Source organism: Ambystoma mexicanum, chromosome 3q, assembly GCF_040938575.1.
Source record: "Ambystoma mexicanum isolate Mex_15411 chromosome 3q, UKY_AmexF1_1, whole genome shotgun sequence".
NCBI lineage: Eukaryota > Metazoa > Chordata > Amphibia > Caudata > Ambystomatidae > Ambystoma > Ambystoma mexicanum.
Window position 1 is genome coordinate 335,484,827 of NC_090926.1, and position 25,576 is coordinate 335,510,402.

A 25,576-nucleotide genomic window follows, 5' to 3' on the forward strand; every position below is an offset into this window, starting at 1 on the left:
TTGAAAACATCCCATACGGCACCATATCCTTCGATTGTACTCAATCTCTGATATGTTACTTTCTCCCTGCTTGAAAGGATAGAGAGGTCAAGTGGCCAGTCATCAACAGATGGTCTTGCATCACTCGTCCAATATTTTAAAATGTGCTTTTTAGCAACTATTGATGCTCTATATGTCCAGAGCAGAAAATCAGCAGACAACCGGAGATCCAAAGGGAACAAACCAAGCACACATATTAATGGAATATGAGGGAGAGAAAAATCTAGTACTAGGTCTATCCGCTTCCCAGAAACCAGCAACTTTTGGGCATGATCAAAACCTGTTCCAACATCTGATTTAAAATTCCAACAAGTATCATCTTGGATAAGTTGGCAACGTTTCATCTTTGAAGGGGACAAAGTATCACCCTCTGCTGAGTAAATCTCAAGTCTAAATCTATTTTATATCTATGTGGTCCTGTACAGGTCCGGTTCCATTCACTATCCAAAAGATCAAAACCTGAGTCCACACTCCATATTCCCCTTCCACATTCGGATGTCACATTAACTTCCGTTGGTGTAAGAAGCTTATACAAACTGGAGGCTGAAAGTGGTTCAATTTCAGACAAGTGCAAAATGGGGGAACACTGCGTATAACACTGTTCAGTGGTGCAAATAATAATTCGAAAATCCCACAAAGTACACAATAACGGCGTATTTCTGACAATTTCAGCTTATATTTAAATCTCAGGAACTCAAAACTAAGCATGGACGTCCGATTGAAAATGTGCCAATTTTTCCAGATACCCAAAGACTGCCAAGAAGGCCACGATAAGGAGTGATTATTAAACTGAATTGCTGAGTTCCCCCAGGTTGGTGACTCCAAGCTCAGAGGTATTTTATCCCTGATGTTTCACAGCTTTTCTTCCAATTTTTCAGGACATGCCAAACAAAAGGGGGAGATTTATCAATATTTAGTTTCTTATCCATACTTAGGAGACAATCTAGGGGAACTGGACTAACACAAGATTTTTCTATTCCAACCCAATTCGGAAAAGTCACCCCTCAGACAGAAGTGCAAGGTGCAAAGAGAAAAGGCACTTTGATATAAAGGGATATTTGGAAAACCAAATCCTCCTACGCATACAAGTTTAATTAGTATATCTCTACCGATCCTAGATCTGCCCCCCTGTCCCCATAGAAAGTTAAGAAAAACGTTGTCAATGTCATGTATTAAGCTTCCAATTAATGGGAATGGGAGCACACTAAAAACATAAAGTAGTTTTGGAAGTAGAGCCATCTTAATAACATTGATTTTGCCCCACAACGTCAGGTTCAGTCTACTCCATTTTAGACACCATATGGTTATTTCAGCAAGTTTAGCATGGATATTACAAGTCAGCAGCGCATTTACTTGTCTAGAGATTTGTATACCTAAGTATTTAAATCCATTATCTGCCCAAGAACTCCGTTCAACACCCAGGAGGTCTCTATGGCAATCAGGTGATATAGGAAAAATCAACATCTTGGAAACATTAATCTTGTAAATGTATACATGGCTGAACACCTGCAGAGTTGATACTAACTCTTTAAATGATGGCTCAGGGTCAGAAAGCAAGACTAGAAGGTCAACCTCATACAGTAGGACCTTTGAGATGCAGTCAGCCAACGAGATACCTTTAATACCATAATTTCCTCTAAAAGAGATGGCCAGTGGCTTGATCAAAAGAGCAAAGAAAAGAAGCGATAGGGGAGAACCCTGCCGAGTTCCATAATAAATTGGAAAACTATCATACAAGCAACCATTCACCAAAACCTTTGCCTCAGCCTCCTTATATAATGCATTAAAAAGCCTTAATACTCACGATCCACAATTAACTTTAATCAATACGTCGAAGAAAAGACCAACTTACTCTATCAAATGCCTTTCCCGCATCAATACTACCTGCTGCGTAAGGTTCCGGAGAGCCACACTTCAAATGAACTACATCCAAGAGCTCTCTTAACTTGCCTGGGCTATTGCTACCAAAGATTAAACCTGTCTGATTTCGATGGATCATCTTTGGCAACAATGGGTTAATGAGCACAGCAAAAATCTTTGCCAGAAGTTTGATGTCAGCATTTAGCAGAGATATGGGTCTATAATATCCACAGCATGAATGCTCTTTCCCAGGTTTAGGCATCACAGAGATCACTGCAGTTTTCATAGAATGGGCCAACTGTTCAGAATGAATAATCTCCCTAAATAGGTCAACCATAAAGGGTGCAAGTGAAGCACTAAATGCGACATAGAATTCGATCGGGAATCTATCCGGGGCTGGGGATTTGCCAGGGGACATCAGCCCCATTCAGTCAATAACTTCCTGTACTGAAATGTCTTCCTCTAGTGGAAGTCTATTACTATCATTTAATTCAGGAATACCAATACATTCTAGAAAATCAACTACTTCAAGATTATCTATAAAGAGGACTAAAACTTCCTAAATGCACCACAAATGTCTTCTTTTCTCCTCAAAAGGTTGCCATTGTATTGTTTCTATGTTCACGCAACTGTCATCAACAACTGGCGTGGCTACAGCAAACAATGAGTTATGTGAGGAGGATGGTTGGAGAGGATGGGCTGCAGGGGGTCTGCAGAAACCATCCTCCCTCCAAGGAACCCTAATGAGAACTGCCACTTCTGATTAGTGCTCTGACTGAGTAGCTCTCTGCACATCTCCACAAAAAACAGTGTGAATAATCGTAAATCGCAGATTATGAATTCAAATCAATGCAATAATGCATTAATGGTATGACTTGCATTTGGGCAAATATTTAATTTAGATGACTCAATTAACATTCCAAGTTACGCTCGCTCACAAACTGGAGAACATCCTATGCCGACCAACCCTGTCAGCACTGCCTAGACATAGTCCTATTTTTATGTTGACTGACACAGTCACATTGTGGTCCTATTTTTTTGTTTTTTAAATTTGAAAATCTGCTCACTCAGATATGCAGCCCTTGTTCGCCCTCTCAACTCTTTACAAAAGTCAGTGAGCCTCCTACCTCACTTCTTACACCACAAACTCTCCAGACAGCTACAGCCCTGCACACTCACTATGCCCCTCCTTCTTTGGCATCCTCAGATGCATTGTGGGAGAGGGGACTGTGGTAGCTCAGCAAGGCTCTAACACTAAAGCATATGCAGAGGGGGAGGAAGAGATAAGGTGAGAGGCTAAGAGAGAGAGAGTGAGAGAGACATATATAGCGAGAGAGAGAGAGAGAGAGGGAGAGCGTACACATGCTAGGTTAGTGCATGATACACTGGGTACTGTTGATTGTTTCTATTCTACGGAAGACATTTTACTTGATCAACATGTTTATTTATTGTATACTTTGCAGGAACTGGTGAAGACTCTTGCTCACACAAACCCCTTTGCTGGAATGCCTGATGCTCTTATACCCCCATAGCTCATAGATGCGGTAGTTTGAGCCATGACTCTTAAACATACTTCTAATCTCTATGCCCACTGCACACTCAGTTTCTCATGAACTTACTAGGTTTCAAAAGTGGCAACGTTACTATGTGACGAAGGAAAAGAACCTTGTTTCGGGGATAACCATGCAAGGTGCAGGGCAGGGATGTCATTTCACCAAAATGCCAGGGGTAGCGGAAGTGACATCACATGATCTTTGACCTCTGTTGATATCAATTGATGTCATTTGACCCCCACCTCGAAGTGATATCACGGGAAGCGATGGAACACATCCTTTCACCCATTGACAAAACAGGAAGGGACATCACATATTGTTACTAAGTACACTACAAAAAAATATGGTTGCATATCACTATGTTATATACATTTCATACAAGAATGGACCACCATATGCATCGTTAATACCAGTGTGTATAGGACCATATTACCAAATTACTGTGAATGCAAGCAGATGTCCAAGGCCAAATGATAATAATATGTTATTATATAGCACTTATGCTTAAGCGCTTTATATAGATCAAATATACATACAATATCACCCAACCTGTGTTGGTACTCATTTATCGACCTTAGAAGGGTGAAAGGCTGAGTTGAGGTGTTTAAGAACAGGCTAAATCGGGGACTAACCACCTGAAGCGTGCCTGGAAATAAACCTTTGAGACTAGCAATTATTGGATAGAATTCCAGAAAGACAAACTATGTGTTATTCCTATTCTTTCTTATTTAGTGTTACTGCTCAAAGTGATACACCTGTGGAACCCCGTTTTTTAAGAGGCCTGAAGAAGAAAGTCAGCTACTCCAAAAAATAAATAGCCACATGACATTGGCCACAGCCCAGGAGCTTACATTAAAAAAAAAGAAAAGTGAAAATAAAAACGTTTTAAAAATAAATAAATTCTAGGGGTAGCAAGGGAGATCATAGGGGTAGCAAGGGAGACCTCAGGGGTCGCAACTGCGACCCCTGGCAACCCCCAAATGACGTCCCTGGTGCAGGGTGTTCCTGTTGGTGTCAGAGTACTATATAAAATGATTCATTAGAAATCACTCAATCTGATTAAAGCCCTTTCGGAGCGGGGCACAAAAGACATACCTGAGTGCTTGAAGGTCCCACAGCCCGCCGCGGAACCTTAATGTCAAACCCTCCCTTGGGGTCCTTCTCCCCTCTTAGACACGGATCGTTGGAAGGCTCCCGGCTCCCTTCCCAGTCACAGATTGTCTTCCGTATTGCCTGAAGGACACTTGGAAAACAAGAAAGCCAATAACTTTGAGAATGACTGCATAAAATAAGAAACCAATACCACAGCAAAAGGCCTAGGATGCAAAAGGTGGTAGTTTACAATTCAAACAGCCATTATCTGCCTTCCTATAATTGTATTGTCATTCCATGAGAAATGCCATTCAACGTCCCCCAATCAGAGAAACATGACCCAACATCTTTATGGGGGTGCTTCACACTTTCCAACATTACAGGTTGGATGCATTGTGAGTTTACCACTTGTACACAATTTTAGGAAGGTTTCCTGCATTCAATTTGTGGCCCCTTCAACTTTGTTACAAAAATGATTTGTCCAGCTCCATTTGAGATTGTCTCACTGAACACCATCTAAAACCTGTGTAGCCCAGAATTTCACCATTCCATATTAAATACCTTTGCAGTGGGTCGAAACTAAAGCAGTCTAAGGTTTGTACTATGTTTGCTTCATGGCACAGGTATAAATCCTGCCTTTCCCATTGAAAAAGTAGACTAACATATCTTTTGTGTTTCTTGTTGCATAAGCCTCAAAAATGTAAAGCCATTTTGGGTGCTCAGTTCTCTTGCCTTGATTCAATACATTTTGCAATAGTGTCTGAGCTAAATTTGGAGAAAGCCCCTTTTCACCATTCCCTATCACACTCGCAGAGAAAATGGCAAAACCATTTCACTCCATTTAAAAATATTTAGATAGTATCGACTGGGGCAAAAACTGTTTGCTCCATTCGGATCTACAGCAACAGCAGAACTGTGACTAAGGGCATGGCCTCACATTTCTTTTAGCACCAGTGCAACCATTAGATAATCTGGCCTGTGGTCAGCTTACTGCCCATAATGCCTGAATCCCACGATGCTCTTCTGCCCCATATAATGCAAGCTAAAAAGTCTACCGAAGTACGGCCTGGTCCTACGTAATGCCCTTCTTCCTAATGCAATGCTCGGAAACCCTCTCTTCTCCTATACTCCTCTGTGGTACTCAATGCACCACAATTCCCCATCGCGGTGTGGCTTTAAAGTTCCAGAGACAGGCTTCTCTCAGGTGTAATCGGCAACCCGCCCCCTTGCCAGTAGGTACAGTTCTATGGTTAGCAGCAGCACGTGTAATCGCTATTGGGACTCTACAGATGGAGATACTACACAATGCCCAGGGCTCAAGCCATGGATCTGCTGGGCTCCTGATTCTGGGAACCCCTACTCCAAGCACCACCAGTTCTCTTTACTCACCTGATCAGAACGTTCTTCTTCTTCCGGACGGCCTGCCTGAGAGGCTCCCGCAGGGTCACTTGGGCGAAGTCCTGCAGGGCGGCGTAGATCGTGTTTCTGATGGCCTGGTTAAAGACGCTCTCCATCCTACCCATGAGCACCTGCAGACCTTTGATCATGGCAATCACCTATGATAGGAGACAAGGGGCACCATGGTTACTCATTGGACGGAAGGAAAAACAGAGGTACTAAAGGACAATGTAAACCACAAGGAAAATTAAGAACCCCCCCCTCACCCTCCTCTGTGACGCCGGAGATCGGAGCTCATGGCAGACAAAGAGAATGAGGAAGGGTTCCTTGTAACAGCACTGCTAGAGAACATCAGGGTCAAAGAGGGAATATGGAAGGCCCCAAATCATTGGAAAAGCCAATAACTAAGGTACCATGAATTGGAAAATGTTTTTGCGAAGTGTGTAAGTGAAGTATTTGTGAATGCAACAAGGAGTAGTTATGCAAATTAAACATTACTTCTGTAGTATTCAAAAGGGTAACTGTTTGTAAATGCCGGTCTTTATGTTTTGCATCTTTTGTTGGTAATATGTGTTGCTGAGTATGACACGGTCAGAGGCCTTACTCTGCCAAGAGGCGATAGGGACCCCTCTTAGCCTGGGGTGCGAGGCCTATCACAGGGATTCCCAGAGTCAGTCCTGCCCAGAGGAGGCGTGGTGTGGAAGTTGGGAGGGCCCCGTCTCCAGCTGCCCCCATGTATGATTTGAGTACCATGGTCAATCATCCGACAACTGCGCGTACCAATTCTGCCCAGTGCCTTTCTGTGTGTTCCACAGGACTGCCATTATCAGCAGCAGCCTTACCAGTGGAAGAGACGATTAACAACCCTACCCAAGGAGAGACACAGCCAAGCGGACGAGACACAAAGAAGACTGCGCAGCAGGCAGAACACACAAAGTGGCTGAGCATCTCGCACGAGGACACTGCCAGCGCTAGTCAGTGCGCGGCGCGTGCCAGCATTTCTGACACACTAAGTGACATTAAACTCACCTCGGAGCAGAAAACTCACCAAACCACTATCTTTATAACCCATGGATAGTAGGGAGAGAATGAGTAGGTGAGTGGGGAAGTGAAAGGAGGATGACTGTGGGTGAAGGTGTGGGTGGAGGGAGAGTAGTAGTGAGGAGAGTAGCAGTAGTAAAGTGGAGACGGGAGCATATAAATAGTGTGGAAAGGGGAGAGTAGTAGCAGTGTACAGGGGATGGGAGTAGTGTTGTGGAGAGGGGAAAACAGTGGTAGTGTGGAAAGGGAAGATTAGTGGTGGGGTAGAGAGGAGAGGGGAGTGGTGGTGTGGAGAGGGAAGAGTAGCAGCAGTTTGGAGAGTAATAGTAGTGTGAAGACAGCAGAGGGAGAGTAGTAGGGAGTAAGATCGGATACCCCAATGATTGCAGGGTGGAGGTAGACAGTAGAGAGAAGAACACCAGAGGGCTGGAGGAGGAAGTGTCTGAGAGAGATAGAGAGGGGGAGAGAATGGGTGGAGTGCGAGGGAGGCGAGTAGGAGGATGAAAGGGCGAGTGACACAGAGGCATAGGGAGAGGATCATCATAGCCTAGAAGGATAATATGAAGTGGGTCCTGAGTGTTTGGGAGGCACACGCCGTTACCTTACGTCACATTGAGGAATTTAGAGCAGGGGCCACTTATACTGCTCCCAGAAGGAGATTTAGATAGATTTGGCGTTTGCTTTTAGGCCACTACTTTTAGATAGATAACTGTGTAGCTAGTAGGGGCTACTGATAATTAGTGACAAGTCTTGGCTTGGGGGACGTCTGTGCTAGGATAGAGAGAGGGGCCCCTTCGCAGGCCCCTTGGCTATTCTGAGAATAAGAACCCTTGCACCTCTTGGAGAGTTGCTGTGCTCTTGAGGACAGCTGTGACATAATGTAAGTCAATGTGTAATCCATAACATGCACTTCCAACACTGACATGCCTTTGGATCACCAGAACGGACACCTGGATCATCAGGCGCTTACATCAAATGGGCATATGCAGCAGTTAGGAGGGGGGCTCTATGGCAGAGGCCAACCCACAGTAAACCTCCAGGGCTTCGCCAATAGTTAGAACACCCATCCCTGGCAGTGGGACATAGCCTTTAGGCAACACTGGCTTAGGTTACAGATCAATCACAAGGGAGACCAAGTCAAAGGCCACCCACACTGCTTATACTGTACAATATATATGCATTTTTATGTGACAAGAAAAACTGTGCTTTGAGTTTAAGCTTCACTACAAGGTGACACTAAATATATATACATAAAACACTAAGACGTCCAAAAAAGACACCGCCCAGTAGTCAGATAATGGCTAGAACGCATTTCAGACATTACAATGTATAAGGCAGGCCAGCAAAACTGACTTGAACGGTCCATCCTGAACCCTTCAGCAAATCTACAAGAGTCACAGGTAAGGAGGCATGTATTTCAGGAGAGGTGGAAATCGATACGAAACGTTCTCCCATACCATACCATAACATAGTGCAACGACAATAAGTACGTGTGGTTAATGCTATATAGATGTATATATATATGTATATATAGATGGGCGAGTATTGATTTACAGGTCCCTTGAGGAAAGGATATCAGACACTATTATTAAGAGTCAGAGGGACCCACTGCATATTTCGACATCCAGGTTCCACCACCACAGATGAAGGCCAGGAATGGCTGCAAGTAAGGCCTCTGCACACTTTGGAGATTAAGACATTTATGCACAAGTATGCACAAGAGACCTCCACATGAGAATGGCAACACGTCCAGCTGAGTCAGAAGACCTGTGGAATACTACTGACGCCAATGGTTGCAAAGGAAATGCTCCGCGCCTGTAGTTGACTTCAGGATCCTGGCTAAGGAAAGCTTCTGCGTGATGTCCCAAAGTGCCGTGAAAGGACAGACGATGCAACTGGCAATGAGCAGTCTTCAAGTGACCCAGCCAGGGCATGTTGTCAACGAGGAGGAAACAAAGGACTTCAGCTCCAATGGGCTAACGTAGCCTGGAGGCCACAGGCAACAGCAAGTCCATGAAGAATATGTAAGAAGAGGATGACACAGAGCATGGGGAGAAGCAGGTGTCCAGATTCAAGCTGAGGACCCCACTCTAAATGTGCAGACCATCCTGGCAAGCCTAGATCGGTGGGTACCACAAGCCAGAAGAGCATTCCAAACGCAGAGCAGGGTGTCAAACAAATTGCCCCCACAGTTTAAATAGAGGGAGGGAGACACTTTCAGTAGGTGTCATGATGCCTACCTCCAAGGAGCCAGACCAGGCCCAGCTACCCCAGAGGCAGACATCATGTCCCCGAGGGAAGTCTCAGCAGCCCCAAGTAGGGGCCCTTTGGACTCAGTCCTGGCGCCTTTGGCGCCAGGCTCATATTGGACAAGAGTCCTGGCGCCATAGGCGCCAGGCTCATAAAAGATGACTGTGTTTAAAGGTGCTTGGTGTAAACTTACCTGATGCAGACCATGCTGCAACATCCGGGCCATCTAGAGGCCTGAATGGGACTACTTTATCTTTGGGGACTACTTAACCACACGGGTGTGGCCAGAGGAAGAATACATACCTGGGAGGAAGGATACATACCTGGAACTACTTTGAAGGCTATTTAAGCCACGCCCAAGCAGCAACTCACGCTTCGCGTTGTTCTGCATCTAGCAGCTGGACGCTCACCGTGTCTGCTCCTGCATCCTGACTTCTGCCACGCCCTCCAGCATCCTGGAACACCTGCAAAGGGAGAAGAGAATAGGAGAAAGAAGAGTCCTTACCTGCTAAACTCTGCATTCTGGAGACATTTCGCCGACGATCCTGAAAAGGAAGACATTCATTTTAAAAGCAAATCGCGTCGATCGCTGCAGCGCCGCATTCCACTCACCTTTACTAGGCACCTCCATGTTCATCAGCGACCATCTGGATCCGCAGCCACATTTCAGCGCCTAGGGAGAAAAAGACAAGAACAAAGGTGAGCTAGGGAAGAGAATAAGAAAACCTTAATTTGCCATCATAAGACTTACCTGTTGGGTCATTCCCACTTCATTTCGGGTCGGTGCCGCATCCTGGCATTTCCGGACCCCGGCCCCTAACGGGAAAAAAGAGACATCAGCGTTAGTGAGCGAATGCTAAGACATTACCTGAACGCTCATTAAAGACTTACCTGATATCTACTGGAACTGCACCTCTCACTTCGGGTCGGTGCCATATCTCCGGCATTTCCGAACCCCGGCCCCTATGGGGAAAAAAGACACAAGCATTAGTGCATTAATGCAAGGACACTAAAGGAACCTCTCATCAAACAACTCACCTGAGTTTCCTTCGTCGGTTCCATTGCTCATCTCGGAATCTTTGTTCTGCACCTGAAATAGAGACAACGGACAATTATTATTTCGGGCTCATACTTATAAACAGAATTCTCACAGTACTTTACCGGGAAGGTCAAGCAAACTTGAACTCTCTACAATCCATGATCCAGTGAAGTAACTGGATTACAACGCGCCCCTGCATCAGAAGCAGGATGGAGAGCTCGTCCTTTCAGAGCCTAAGGTGAGGCTTCACGGGGAATCGCAGAAGGGTTTCGTGGAGGGTGAGAAGGGAGTGGGAGGCTTACACATTATCCCGCAGATTGTTAATACTCCCTTTTCACACACAGAAGGATATTTCTGTGAGCCAGACAAGCCAGATTTGAGGGGTTTGGTCCTGTCCATCTTCCGAGTCCTGCGCTTCACCATAGAAGAGGCAACAGCACTCCAAACCAGGCCTGCGCCTCCGTGGGAGTCAGGTGAGCGTAACAGTAGGCTTCACCTGGTCGAGAGAAGTTGAGCTTCACCTTACGGAAGTTGGCTTGGCCAATGGTACGTTTAGTAGTCATGTTTGTGTCCTTCCAGGTCTTGGTGATGCAGTAAAGACCAGTGGTTGACTGAAGAATGGCTCCCCAAATACATCAAAATGCTCAGCAGGCGGTGATCCTTGCCCACCTATCAGGAAACAGGCATGCATTCAAGCTCTGAGTGGTTATCCAATCCTAGATAATCAGCTCAGAGACACCTGTGAGGTAATTCAAGGAGAGGATGTTGAGTAGTGTGTCTGGACCAGGGCTGGACCAGCCTACAGGGAACTCTGGAGTTTTCCCGGTAGGCCTCTGGACTGTGGCCCTCTTATGTGTGGTAACCTATTTTATTTTCAAATATTCTCATAGGAAAGGGGTTGGTCTTACTCAAAATGTGTAATATGGGGCCACCTTGAAAATGTTTTCCAGGGCCTCTTTTGGTTCCCAGTCCACCCCTGGTCTGCACCCTATACCAGTCCTTACCAGTCCCAAGCACACAGCTGCCCTTACCTGGCTATTGACAGAGTCCACCAGGAGGCATGCCCATCTATTGGCATGTCCTACCCTTGAAAGGAGAAAGAAGACCAGCAATGGCAGTGTGTCCAGAGACAGGGCTTACACAACCAGGTAGCCCTTTTGGGTCATTGTGGTGGTCACGTTTGCAGTCAAAATAAAGATGCACAGAGGTACACCAGTAAACTATATAAAAATAAAGATGCACTGCCACCATCCTGCCAGGGAGCCAATATTAGGACATTGAGAAATACATTTGAGAGAAAATTAAATTCTCCATAAGGGAAGTAATACATAGAAACCTCACCTAGCCCTGTTGCCCCTTTCTCCTCCTCGGTAGTGTATCTTCCTGTTCCACCCGGTAGTACTCCACCTGTAAAGCCTCTCCCCTCTTTCCATCTGACTGCACCTGTGTGGCGCCTTACCCCCTCCACCTGGAGAGAGTCTCTGGTAGAGCCTCACAGGCAGTCCCTCCATATGTAGCATTTCCTCAGCTTCCTATGTCCCTGGGTGAGATTTGAAACAAGAAATACCAGGGCATCCTCTGGGTCTCTGCCCTTGTCTAGTTTGCAGGGCAACAGGCTTACTGGGGCTGATTGCAGCACAATGCAAACAGCAGGCTCTGCACATTCCCTGCAGCTCTGGCAGAAAAGCGCAGGGTGAGTGAAGGCCAAGGGCAGCGTAGGTGTAGGAACGGCACTCCTGTCTGAAACTATTTTGCCCACTGGGCTTTACTCATGTGGGAAGTGGATAGACCATGCTGCTTGTTCTGCAAAGACAGGAGTTGCTGTGGCTGTAAGCACAGCTGGTTGTGGCAGCGTGCCCCTCTGAATCCTCATACAGCCACCCCCTATATTCTGCCAGCAGGAGGACAAGCGAGCAGTAGCCGAGAGGGCTGTAGGAGGAGAGAAGGACACATTGAGAATAGTTCAAGAGGAGGATGGGTGGGTGGCGTACAGGCAGAAAGACCAACTAAAAACAGTTTGAGAAAGAGCAACAGCAACGGTTCTGAGGAGAACTAGGACCTCGTGGCATAGGGGAAAGGTGCCTGAAAGGCACTGTGGCTCAAAGAGAGAGGTTCAGGAGCTCTCAGCAAACTCTAGTCCATAGTACAGGTGCTAGCTGATCTAGCCAGGACAGGGGTACCCTTTGGCTCCTCTTAGCTCACTTAGATATTACAATGGCCGAGCAATCAGCAATGAAGAAAATAAACTAGAAATAAACCAGCATGAGAAAGGCAGTTTTCTGATTGACAGAGCAGGGGGTGCTGCTGATGATGCACAGTAACAGGGCTTACACATATGACCACTTTGGTACCTTGAGAAGATATTTCAAAAGGTCATACACCAAAGAGTTTGGAGGCCTTCTCTGGAAAGACTGTCAAATGCTTGGGTACCGGTTCTAAGTGACTGTTTCGACAGTCAAAGTTTCGACTGGTGAAAGTTCCGACACAAAAGTGTCCAAAAAAATTTTTTTTTTATTTTTTTTTATTTTTATGGGGGGTCCCCCCAAACCACGTTTTTTAAAAACACCTATTTAAGTATACCAGATTAAAATAAACCCTTTACTATTTAAAAAAAAAAAATCGAAACTTTGATTTCAGCACTTTTGTGTCAAAACTTTTACCTGTCGAAACTATTTTTTCGAAACTTTGACTGGACACCTTGGCTACCCTGTCTCGAGAATCTTACATGTTTTCAACTTGAGCTCTCTAGAACTCAGCTGAGAGGTTGCAGAGGCCTTGCTCTGTCAATCCAGCAACATCGATGAGCAGGCGTACAAGAGTCTCACTAAGAAGGAGCAGAACTGGGCTAAAGACAGAGTATTGAGACAATGGCAAAGGGCTGACGGGTCTGCTCGAAGGTGAACCCCCAGTGATGAAATGCAGCTGGCATACTCCAGCAATGGCCATCATGTAGGAGCGCACTCCAATGAACATAGGTACTTTTTTTCTTAGTTCTTGTTTTAAAAAAATGTTATTAACATATTTATGCAAACACATCACACGGTATGACGATCCACATAGCAGTTTCCCCAAAAATCTTCCTCAAATGTCCCCATACAGCCTATTTTTCCTCTGACATCTGTAAATCTCCCTTTACATAAGTGAAGGTTTGTGCATCTCCTCCACATAGGTTTCCACTTCTGGATGAGTCATAGGGCCTCATTACACGGTAGGTGGTAAACCATGGCACTGTTAGCGCCATGGTTCATGCCGGTAAATCACTGTTACCGCCTTGGTAAAAAGCAGGCGTTAATGTACCAACCCGCAAAGGGACCTCGTAGTAAGGCGGTAAGGGTTTACCGGTACCGGTAAAATACTGGTAAACCCTTACCGCCTACCGTGTAATGAGGCCCTAGAATCAACTTATTTGCCACCAATGCACCCCTGAACAGCCATTTTTTCTGTGCACTGGATAGGTCCTCTACCAGGCTGTCTTCGCCCAAAATTAGAGTCTCAAAATCATGGTACAGAGACACCCTCAGAACCTTGTTAAAAATCAAAATCAGTATACTCCAGACATATTTCACTTTGTTACCTTCCCAAATCATGTGTTCCAGGGTGCCAATCCTGTGAGCACACCCCCAGCAGGCATCAGTTTCATTAAGGCCCTGTTGTATAAGCGTTCAGGTGTCCAATAAACCCTATGCAGAATCTTGATTTTTCCACTAGGCTTAGCAATGAAAGGGAAACATTATTACATAAGTTTGACCAGAGTGTTTAAGACATCTCCTCAGACAACCTTGCTGATCATGTTTCTAATTATACCCTATTGCTCTATGTGTGAGATAATATGAGTGCATATACTTGATGTCCTTCGGTCTATGTTCTTAACACCATCTCAGCCGCATCGATTTGGCACATGTGTCCAATTTTCAAAACTGCCCTTTAAAGATAGCAATATTCTTGAACAGTACAATTAGCTATGCTTTTAATATCCTTCAGCTGCTTGAAAGTCAGCCATTTTCCATTTATCATGATGTCCCCAATCTATTTTACGTCACCTACAAACACTTTAGGCCAAAATAACATTTTGTTTTCCTTCCTTAATCAATGGATTAAACCCAATGGAGGAATCAAGTTGTCGATACAGGTCAGTCTGCATCGAGTTTAGAAACTTCTTCCAAGTCAACCTAAAATAATCTGTTAATACAGCAGAGGTAGAAATCCGGGTAGGTTTTGTAGACAAAATAGCCTTTGGCAATAGAGGACCATACAAACTAGCCTCTTCACAGGTCCAATCATCCGAAACAGGCCTCAGGAAAGGAGCAATGTGTTTGATACCGAAAGCCAGGTGGTAGGCTTGGAAATTAGGTACACCCAATCCTCCTCTGTCTGCTGGAAATTGAAGTTTCCAAAGCTTGATGCGTGGTGGTTTATCATCCCAACGGAAGCCCTGAATCAGCCTGTCGATATCTGCCCACACATTCTTTGTTGGGAATAAGGGTATCATGCTGAGAACATAATTGAATTTCGGGTCACTCGTCATTTTCAATGCGTTGACTTTCCCCCACAGCGGGAGGTTTAGTATCTTCCATCTCTCCAGATCCGATTTCAGATTTGAAACTACCGTTTTCATATTTGCTGACATGATTATGTCTACTGATCGTGTCAGCCAAATACCCAGATATTTAATGTTGTAGGGACACCAATGAAAGCCTAATACAACTATATTTGTCTTAGTACAGTATTTTGAAAATGGCATAGCATCTGATTGGTTACAGGTAATTTTGTAACCAGATAGGCTTACGAACCCTGGGATCAGATCCATCAATGTCAGTATGGTTGTCACAGCAGTTGTTGGCCCTGCCTATAGCAGCCTGACCCACCCTTTGAGATCTTCTCCAAGTTCAATTTCTCCAAGGCCTTGAATAAGTAACTCCATTCAATTCTGTCAAATGCCTTCTCAGCATCCAGAGACAAAACCACTGCACTCTGGTCCAACTGATTCGCTTGTGTAATTGTCTGTATTAACGTCTGCATATTAGTGCCTGCGTGACTCCCTCGCACAAAAACAGATTGATTCTGATGCACTAGTTTTAGCAAGACCTCTTCCAGTCTTCTTGCCAGCCTCTTCAGCACATTTTATTGTCATTGTTAATAGTTCTTCTTGTTTCATTCCAACATTTTGTTTGGCAGCTGCAGACCTCACACAGTCAGCTACCAGGAATTTCCAGTCCATTGCCCTTGCCTCTTTGTTGTACAGATCCACACAGGAGAGGTGGCAACCAATAACTCATTTAGGGAAGGTTGTTTGAGGCGTGCAACAAAACTATTGGGTACATTTGTATTGTATACTTGTATGTTTTTTTGATACTTTTCTTATCCCTGTACTGAAATTGTATTTTTAAAGAGGTTGTTTAGTTCTCCGCTGCCCCTAGTGATTCTTGCCTTACAAGAATGTAAAATAAATAAGTGCACGTATGGCTGCAACAGCTGTATCACTTTGGTCCATCAGATGAAAAATGTCTGGCACTGCTCTGGATTGTACTTCTGAGTCGGCTGGAGAATCATCCCTGGGTACTTCAGAACAGTATCTCCTTGAATTATGTAAAGGTTGCGTCACAGATGGCCTTGGCAATCCACAAACAAGAATAAGATATGTTTCACCGGGCTTTACTACGATTGGATAGGCATTTCGAGGATGCAGTAGTAATAGTAGTAGTAGTTTGCCATTTATAAAGCGCCTCTATTATTATTATGGCCTTAATGCGCTTGTGGGGGCGAACACCCTCGGGGACCGAAGTCCAAGGTATGGGAAAATTGGCAGAAGGGTTAGAATGCATGTGTGCATTTGACCAAACAGAAAAATGGGTGGTATGGCCAAGCCACAGTAAGCTACCCATGATGGTCAGGCCTGTGGATGTGTGCTGGCAGGTGGTCAGGAGAATGTACGAGTGCAAGAGACTTGTTATGTGTCCAGCTATACTTGATTTGTATTGTTGGACTTAGCTGTATTCTGATGGCAGACATGTTGTGCAAAGTGTTTTAGTCTGATGCATGGATGTGAATGCGTGCGGGTAGGCGGCCGTGCCAGCGGCTAGTTTCCACCAAAGTGGTGTGTGACTACGTACCTGCATCTTGAGCATCAGTTGGCATTTTGCTTAGAAGTGCCTGTGGAATCAGCTTGTCCGGTCTGCTCCGAGATGATACTATACCTTGTGTTCGAGCATATACTGGGCAGGCACAAAAACAAATTCATGGTCTAGGTGTTATGAAGGTAACTATGAGGTGGGAAAGGTTTGTCAGGAGGGAAGGGCCAGGTTTTGAGGGCCTTCCTGAAGGCGAGGTGATCATCTACACGGCAGATGCTGAGTGGATATGAGTTCCAGAGGGTGGGAGCTTGGACGGAGAACAAGGATCCTCCAAATCTTGTGGAATTGAAAGTGGGGATCACAAGGAGGAGCACAGAGCCAGATTTAAGGTTTCTAATTGGTTGTTTAGCGTGTAATGGTGTGTTGGAGGAATCCAGGGTCTGTATTGTGGAGGGCACAGTGTGTAATGCGCATGGCCTTGAAAGTCGGCCGTTGGCTGATAGGAAGCCATGGAGTACCCTGAGGGCAGGAGTGATATGTTCTCTGGGTGAAAGGGAAAGGAGGAGTTAAGCTGCAGAGCTTTGTATTGGTTGGAGCTTTCTGAGCTGAAATGCAGGGGCGCCCCGATTGAGGGAATTGGCATAGTCTAAGTGGGAGAGAATGATGGCTAAGATTGCTGAGAGTCTGTGGTGGTAGAAGAGATTAGGGAAGATTCATCTGAGGATGCAGAGGTGAAAATGGCATGATCTGGAGGCGGCATTGATGTGGTGAGAGACTGCTATATCTGAGCCCAAGGTGCATTCTAGGCTCTTTACTGAGCTTGATGCTGCTGGCAGGGTCAGGGGGTGGGTTGAGGAAGAGTTAAGGGTTGCCGCAGATCAGAATTTTGTTTTTTACCAGGATTAAGGAGTAGGTGGTTAGCCGTCATCCAGCGGTCAATTTCTGAGTGGCAGGAAGCAAGGTCGGGATGGGAGGAGGCCTGACATTTTGGAAATCTTGAACAAGATCTGGGTGTCATCAGCCTAGTTGTCGCAGGTTACGTTATATGCGCAGATACATGCAGGTTTGGGGCTTAGGTAGAGGCTGAAGAGGAGAGAGGACAGGGAGGCCCCCTTTGTGACCTCTTTGGGGACTGGGCAGGGGGCAGAGGAGAAGGGTGGGAGCAGTGTGACTTGTGAGCAGTTGGTGTGGAAGGAAGTGATCCATCTTATAGCGGAGTCCCTGATGCCTTGAGAGTAGAGTCTGTCCCTGAGGATGGAGTGTTCGATAGGGTCAAAGGCAGCCAAAAGGTTGAGGAGGATGAGTGCAGCACCACCTTCTGAGTCTGGCATTCTTATGATGCCACCCCAGATGGAGACAAAGGAAGATTCAGTTCCTCAGAGGAGTCTGAATCCAGACTGGGCAAGGTCGATATGGACTGACGGATACCCTGTTCTAGCCTCAACTTCATGTGGGTGCCCTCCACCCTAGCCCAACCATCCCTACTTACCCACAACAGAAATCTAAGACACAGTAACCCCTACGGTCTAGTTCTACATTAATCTAAGCAAGGGCTTAAAGGTTGTGGCCTTCTCTGACTCTCTCCCTCTGAGAATTTCCTAAAGGGATCCTATCAGTGATTTTGATATGTTAAGAAAAAAGGCTTCTCAGTTCTTCTCTCTATTCAGTCTCGATCTTTCTTACTAACTCTTTCTCCCTTTATGTCTCTCTGCGTCTTTGTCCCCTCCTATAGTCTCTTACTTCTTATCATTTTAGCTGGGGGGGACTGAGTCCACCCTCTGAAAAAAGTGGGTGGACTCCGTCCCCCCACGTGTACCCTTGACTTGAGCCCTGGTTATGGTTAAGTTGCTCAACTCATAGGAAGAGCCATTTTTGGGTGGCTTATAACGTTGCTCCCCCTGGACGAATTCTCACCAAACTTTGTAAAAAAAAGTATATGGCCCGCCCTGAATTTTTATGGTAAGTTTGGTGAGGTTTCGTAAAGGAGGGTGGGGGGTAAGTTATAGGGTGGGACCTACATTTTAGTTTTTTTTCCATAGACTGAATGGAGGAGAATTTGCCCACACCTACAGTTGAAACCGCTGGACGGATTTCACCAAATTTGCGGCAGGAGCAGCGGCTTGGTCCCGAAAGCGCGCTTTTGTGAATTTGGTGAAAATCTGTCCAGAAGTGTTTTTTTAAACAGGCAAAATTTAGGTTAAAACAAATGTGTGATATCTGGCTCCGCTCCGCGGACCCATTTCCCAGTTCGCTCCACAGACCGGACTCCGATTGGCCCAGAGGGCCGCGCCAAGTCTGTGAACATTCAACGCGCCTGCTGATTGGCTGGAGGGAATCGTGATGTGCATCACATTTTTCTGAAATGCCCGCCATGTTGTATCCGTGAGTATCCGTGGATATCCGTGGCTATCTGTGGAATAGCGTGGCGGCGAAAACGGCTGGAAAACATGTTTTGTGGCATCTGGTGTTGGGTAGAGGGGCTGCAAAGGGTGGGGGAGTGAAAGGGTGAAAGATGGTTCATATGATATATTTGTTTAGGTGGAAGAAAATATATATATATATATATATATATATATGATACATTACTCACCGTAGTCGTATTTCTGTTGCTTGTATCTGCTTAGATTCACATGCTGTGCATAGGCCGACAACTAGTGGAAGCTGCGGAGTATTACAGTTTGTTTTTCGAAACTCGAAAATGGGCATCGACACAGGGCGTGCCAGTAATACTATCCCTAGTGTGACGTCCACTGTACCCATGATCCCTCACGCGTGTAGGACTCTCAGATTGTATATTCCTGACATGAGGTAGCATGAGGAGTAGCGTGAGTACAGATTATCCAAGCAGATAGATAGATAGATAGATAAGACTACAAGCATCCATGCGCCTTCTCTCAGAGGGGAGGAAGGGTGGGCGAATGTGAATCTAAGCAGATACAAGTATCAGAAATACGATTACGGTGAGTAATGTATCGCTTCTGAGGCTTGTGGAATCTACTTAGATCACATGCTGTACATAGATTAGCGAGCAGTGTTAGAAGAAGGAGGTGGGATGTGAGAAGGGTCATGAGCGAACAGATGTCTTAGAACCGCTTGTCCCACTTGAGTATCTGTCTTGGAATGAGTGTCAATGCAGTAGTGCTGAGTAAAAGTGTGAATAGAGCTCTATGTAGCTGCTTTGCAAATGGTGTCAAGGGGTACATTTGCAATGAAAGCCAGAGTGGCCCCAGTGCCTCTTGTAGAGTGGGCTCTTGGCATAAAAGGCAGAGTTTTTTCAGAAAGGGAGTAACACAGTTGGATACATTTGACTATCCATTTTGAGATGGCACCTTTACAGACACGATCTCCCTCTCTGCCTGTAGCTACGGAGACAAACAGTTGGTCTGTCTTTCTTAGCGGTCTGGTCTTGTCTACATAGTAGAGGACCGCTCATTGTACATCTAGAGTGTGTAGTTTGACCTTAGCAGAGCTTTTGGGTTCTTTGAAGAAGGCCGGTAGCTCAATAGACTGGTTAATGTGGAATTTAGAAATGAACTTAGGTGAGCACCTAGGATGGGTTCGTAGAACCAGTTTATCCTTATGAACAGTAAAGAATGGATCCTGCACTGACAGAGCCTGAATTTCATTGCCCCTTCTCATGGATGTAATGGCTACTAAGAAGACAGTTTTATAGGTCACGTATTTGAGACTGGCTTTATGCATGGGTTCAAAGGGGGGGGGGCATGAGTTTAGCAAGCACCACATTAAGGTCCCATCCTGGTGGTGGGTTCGAAATTGGAGGGTGAAGTCTCTTTACCCCTTCCATAAATGCTTTAACCACTGGTACTTTCCACCACAACACCTTGTTATGGGAGGTGGTGTAGGCTGACAGCGCCGCCAGGTGTACCTTGAGTGAATTAAATACCAATCCTGCGTCGAGCAGGTGGAGCATGTAGGTGACAATACTGGAAGGAGTGCAATCAACCGGGTTGATATGTTTATTCTGGCACCAGATAACGAATCTCTTCCATTTAGCAAAGTAACAGTGTCTTGTGTTTACATCTCTGTGGTAGATTGAGATGGCCAAACTCTATGACTTCAGGAGCCATGCTGCCAAGTTCATTGAGCTGGGTTGAGGATGCACTGTCTGACCTTGGTGCTGGGATAGTAGGTTGTGCCAGCACAGGAGTCTGATGGGTTCGCACAATGCTAGTCTGCACAGGTGTGGAACCAGGGTTGTCTCGCCCACATGGGAGCAACTAGGATGAGCGTCATCGATTCTCTGTGCATCTTGTTGACCCCCTTCCTCAGAGGTGTTGGTTGAAAAGCGTAGGCAAACATCCCTGACCAGTTCATCCACAGGGCGTTCCCCCTGGAGTCTGGCTGGGGGAACCTGGATGCGAATCCTAGGCATTGTTTGTTTTTGCTTGTGGCGAATAGGTCTATAGTGGTGAAACCCGACTGTGAGAAGAGGTCTTCTACGACTTCTGTGTGCAGACACCATTCGTGTTCTTCTGGGAGGGGATCTCTGCTTAAAGCATCTGCTAGTGAATTGAGATTCCCTGGAACATGTTGAGAGGACAGGTAAATGTTCCGTCTGAGTGCCCATGTCCACATTTTCTGGACAAGCTTGGACAGATTTGGCGAACAAGTCCCTCCCTGCTTGTTTATGTAAAACATAGCTGTCATACTGTCTGTTAAGATCTGCACTGACAGGTTCACCAGGTGGGGTTCGAACGCTTGAAGCGCTCTGAAGACTTCCAGAAGCTCTAGTAGATTGATGTGATTCTTGGCCACTGTGTGAGACCAGAGACCCTGAGCTGTGTGGTGAAGGAGGTGTGCTCCCCACCCCGATAGGGACACGTCTGTAGTGACTACAGCCTGTATCTCCGGATCGAAAAAGGGTTTCCCCTTTGACAGGTTCTCTCTCGTCCACCAGTGAAGACTTTGTACAAGTGTTGGCGAAACGACCACTAGATCGTCCCATTGACCACTTGCCTGAGACCATTGTTTCGCTAACCATTCCTGCATGAGTCGCATGTGCAGGTTCGCGTGGAGAACCAGGTAAATACAAGACGCCATTATGCCTAGCAAACGCATCTCTTTGCACACCCTTATCTGACGACCGGACTGATATTGAGGAATTTGCAGTAGTATAATCCTAATTCTTTCCTCTGATGGAAAGGCCAACCCCTCTTGAGTGTTTAGGACAGCTCCTAGGAACTGTTTGGAGGTGCTTGGCACCAGGCTTGATTTTTTTCTCGTTGATAGAGAAACCCAATTCGAAGAGGAGGTCCATAGTTCTTTGGATGTTGGATCTGCAAATTACTGGGGTTTCCCCCGTGATGAGCCAGTCGTCCAGGTAAGGGTACACTGGGATTGCCTCCTTGCGTAGGTGTGCTGCTGCCACCGCCAGTACCTTGGTGAATACCCTTGGAGCCGAGGCTATACCGAAGGGCAGCACCTTGAACTGGTAGTGCTGACTGTCCACCTTGAAGCGCAAGAATCTTCTGTGCGCTGGGAACATGGAAATATGAAAATAGGCATCTTTCATGTCCAATGTTGCCATGTAATCTTCTCTTTTTAGGAGGGGGGATTACCTCTTGGAGAATAGTCATGTGAAATTTTTGGGGCTTGACATACTTGTTTGCAGGGCATAAGTCTAATACTGGGCACATTGTCAAATCTTTTTTTGGCACAAGGAAGTAAGTTGAATAAATACCCTTGTTTACCTGGTTGCCCGGGACAAGTTCTATCGCGTCCTTTGCGAGAAGATTGACGATTTCCTCGAGGAGGATCTTTTGGTGGTCCAGGGAATGTATCATTTGTCTTGGAGGGTGGTTGCGGGGGGGCTCCAGCAGTACGATGCAGTATCCTGCGGACACTGTGGAGAGCACCCATCTGTCCGATGTGATCCCTTCCCATGCCTGGGTGAAGTTGGAAATGCGCCCCCCTACTGGGGATGCGCGGGAAGGGACCCAGAGCGGAACGTCACTATTGGCGGGGAGGCGTACCGCCTATGCCTGGGCTGCCTCTTCCACTACCACGGCTCCTCTTGTTACCTCTGCCGTAACTTTGGGTAGTCTGTTGGTTGCCACTCCACGATGTACCCTGCCCCTGTGCGTAATTAGAGCCCCTTTGGGAATTTTGGCCGTGTGAGCGACAAAAATTACTATTCCCTCTTTGGTTCGTGGGCTTATTAGTCAATTGTCCCAGGGACTTTAGGGTATCATACTCGTCTTTGGCAGTTTTGAGTGCCTCCTCTACTGCTTTGCCAAACAAGACATTCGGTTCCACCGGCATGTCGATAAGGGTAGCCTGGGTCTCGGGTTTAAACCCTGACTGTCTGAGCCAAGCGTGCCTCTTAATGACGGTGTTCTCTGCGATGACCTGGCCTGCATTATATGCGGCATCAAAGGACGTCTTTAGAATGCATCCGGACACGGCCCTACCCTCCGACGCGATCTGGGCTAACTGGCCCTTTAGTGGTTCCGGTGCGGAGGCAGTGAGAGCAGCTATCTGCTCCCATTGTTGGCAATTATAGCTTGCCAGTAGAGTGGTGGTATTGGCTATTCTTGCTTGGTAAGCGGAAGTGGAGGCCACTTTCCTTCCTAGACTATATATTTTCTTGCTCTCCTTGTCTGGGGGAACTTCAGATGATGCTAGGGGAGTACCCGCTCTTTTCCTGGTGGTAGTGACTACCAGTGAGTCATGCTTAAGTTGACCCCTTACGTAAAGTGGGACGGACTGGGCAGCCCTGAACATCTTTTCAATTCTGGGGTTGACAGCCCTGGTGAGATTAGGGGTGAGGAGGGAAGGATCAATTCTGCATTGGATGGACTTCAGAATTGGAATGGCTTGAGCAATGGGTTTCTTGTCCCCCATGATCTCCTTCTTACGCCCCCTGAGTGTCTATGTGGAAGTGCTCTGCAGCTCTAGCTAAGACCTCATTTAGAAGGAGCTGGTTATCTACTGGTGAGTCAGTAACCTGTGGTTCTTTGCGAACAGGAGAGTCTATATTGTAGACTTCTGCCTCGTCTTCCTCCTCCCCATCCTGGCCCTCGTCATCTCCATAATAATTGACCCCTGTTTGATCGTTCAGTATCTCTATGTCTGGATATTCACCATACTGATGGTAAGGTTGAATGTAGTAAGGGTCTGAAATCAGGCCCTGAGCTGGAGTCTCAAACCGAGGTCTCTTACTAGGAGGCTGAGGGTCCTTGGATCCTGAAGGAGTTTTTTTGTCAGGGGTACTCTGATAGCTGAGAAAATGCTCTGGGTTGTTTCCGTAGAAAATTAGCCAAGGAAGACATTCTTCTCATCACCCTGTCTATGTCCTCAGTGCTCCATTCTCTGAAACTGGGGATGACAACCTCCTGTTGAGGTTCCTCTTCTATTCCCATATCCTGAGGAGTCGGAGGGATAAGTTTGGGCATAGTGATAGGGACAGGGGTCTTGGATCTATCTGAATACCTGTGTTTGTCCTTGTGTACCTGGGGTGCAGAAGGTGAGTGTGATGACTTCTTCTGCTGTTTTTCCCCTTCACCATGAGTAGAAGAGTGTTTCCCTGATGTTTTGACCTTCTCTGAATCTTTTGACGCCTTCCGTCGAGATTCGGGGGTGTGTATGGTACTCTCTGACTCTTTCGAGTGTGCACGTCGACTTTCGGAGGCAGATGCCGATCGGGCTGCCAGAGCCGACTCTAAGCGTGCAGCTTGGGGGTGGAGGTCGGAATCGACTTCTGACGACCATACCTCTGTGACTTTGGGGAGCGAGCCACTCTTGGCAACTGTGGACGGTTGCTGTGTGTCGTGAGGCGATCTCGACCTGGAACGCCCAGAGGACACCGATTCTGTGGACCGCTCTCTACGTGCCTCCTTCTTCCGAGAACTCGAGACGCGTGTCGAGTCTCGGCTGGGCTTAGTGTGTTTAGGTGTAGTAGTCTGGGTAGCGCTTGTGTCGCCGGGTGTGGTCCCCATAACTGCCCCGCCGGACAATCCTCCGCTTGGGTGTCTTTCGATGCCCCTGTGCCCTTGCCGTCCGAAAGGGCGATGTTGCTGCCATCACTGAAGGATCCCACCACTTCCATAGCCTCGAGCTGCCTGGCATGATGGGCCCAGCGTTTAGTGGAGCGGTCCTTTAGTGTCTTTGCCTTAAAAAGGCTACACGCTCTGCAGTTAGCCTCGCGGTGGTCCCTAGGCAAACAGAGATTACAGGTGGCGTGCTTGTCAACCCAAGGGTACTTGCGGTTGCACTTGGGGCAAAATTTTAATGGAGTGCTCTCCATATGTCACCTTATGGCAGCGGACTAGTGTATGTAGGAAATAATAACGAGTGTGTTTGTTTCCACCCCCACTCTCCCTACTTGCAGGGCCGAGGCCAGAGGCCTTCCAAGACCCGGGCGGAGGCCAGAGGCCATCCGAGGCCCAAAGTCTGTCATGCAGTCTCGACGGTTGTTTGTTCTTCGGACCGGCGTCGATCTTCGGAATCTCGACGTGGGGGTGAAAGAACGTGGAAATTTAAATGATTTTTAGCAAAATGGGAGAAAGCCAGGGAACTCCGCAACAATGCTTCCGACAAGTATGGCGGAAAAAAACAATCTGAGGGTCCTACGCGCGTGAGGGATCATGGGTACAGTGGACGTCATACTAGGGATAGTATTACTGGCACGCCCTGTGTCGACGCCCATTTTCGAGTTTCAAAAAACAAACTGTAATACTCTGCAGCTTCCACTAGATGTCGGCCTATGCACAGCATGTGATCTAAGCAGATTCCACAAGCCTCAGAAATATATATATATATATATATATATATATATATATATATATATATATATATATATATATATATATATATATATTACATATATATATTACACAGCCACGGTAGTTATGGTTAAGTTGCTAATCCCACAGGAAGAGCACTTTTTCGGGGAAAAGTTATAGGGGGGGGTCCCAAAATTTCTTTTTTTCCCATAGACTGAATGGGGGAAAAACTTTGCGCACGCCTACAGCTCAAACCGCTGGACGGATTTTCACGAAATTTGCGGCAAGCGCAGTGGCTAGGTCCCGAAAGTGTGCTTTTGTAAATTTGGTGAAAATCCCTTGTACAGACTTTTCATGAAAAGTAAATGCACATGTGATGTCATCAGTGATGTCATCAATGACATTTGTGATGTCATCTTTGATGTCCTGGGTGTTAGTCTTAGCAGTGCACGGTGATGGCGTGAGTTATGGTTGCTTAGCTGACCATAA

The 25,576-nt window shown here is 46.3% G+C and overlaps 1 protein-coding gene across 2 annotated transcripts in view; it reads right to left on the minus strand.

Annotated features, from left to right (window-relative positions):
* Positions 1-25,576, minus strand: part of CYFIP2 (cytoplasmic FMR1 interacting protein 2) — a 279,833-nt gene that overhangs the window by 120,062 nt on the left and 134,195 nt on the right. For both annotated transcript variants that reach the window (XM_069653932.1, XM_069653931.1), the window contains exons 14-15: positions 5,934-6,100; positions 4,548-4,695 (exon numbers count right to left, since the gene is read on the minus strand). In XM_069653932.1, the coding sequence (XP_069510033.1) occupies positions 4,548-4,695; positions 5,934-6,100 (315 nt within the window). The remainder of the gene's footprint in view (positions 1-4,547; positions 4,696-5,933; positions 6,101-25,576) is intronic.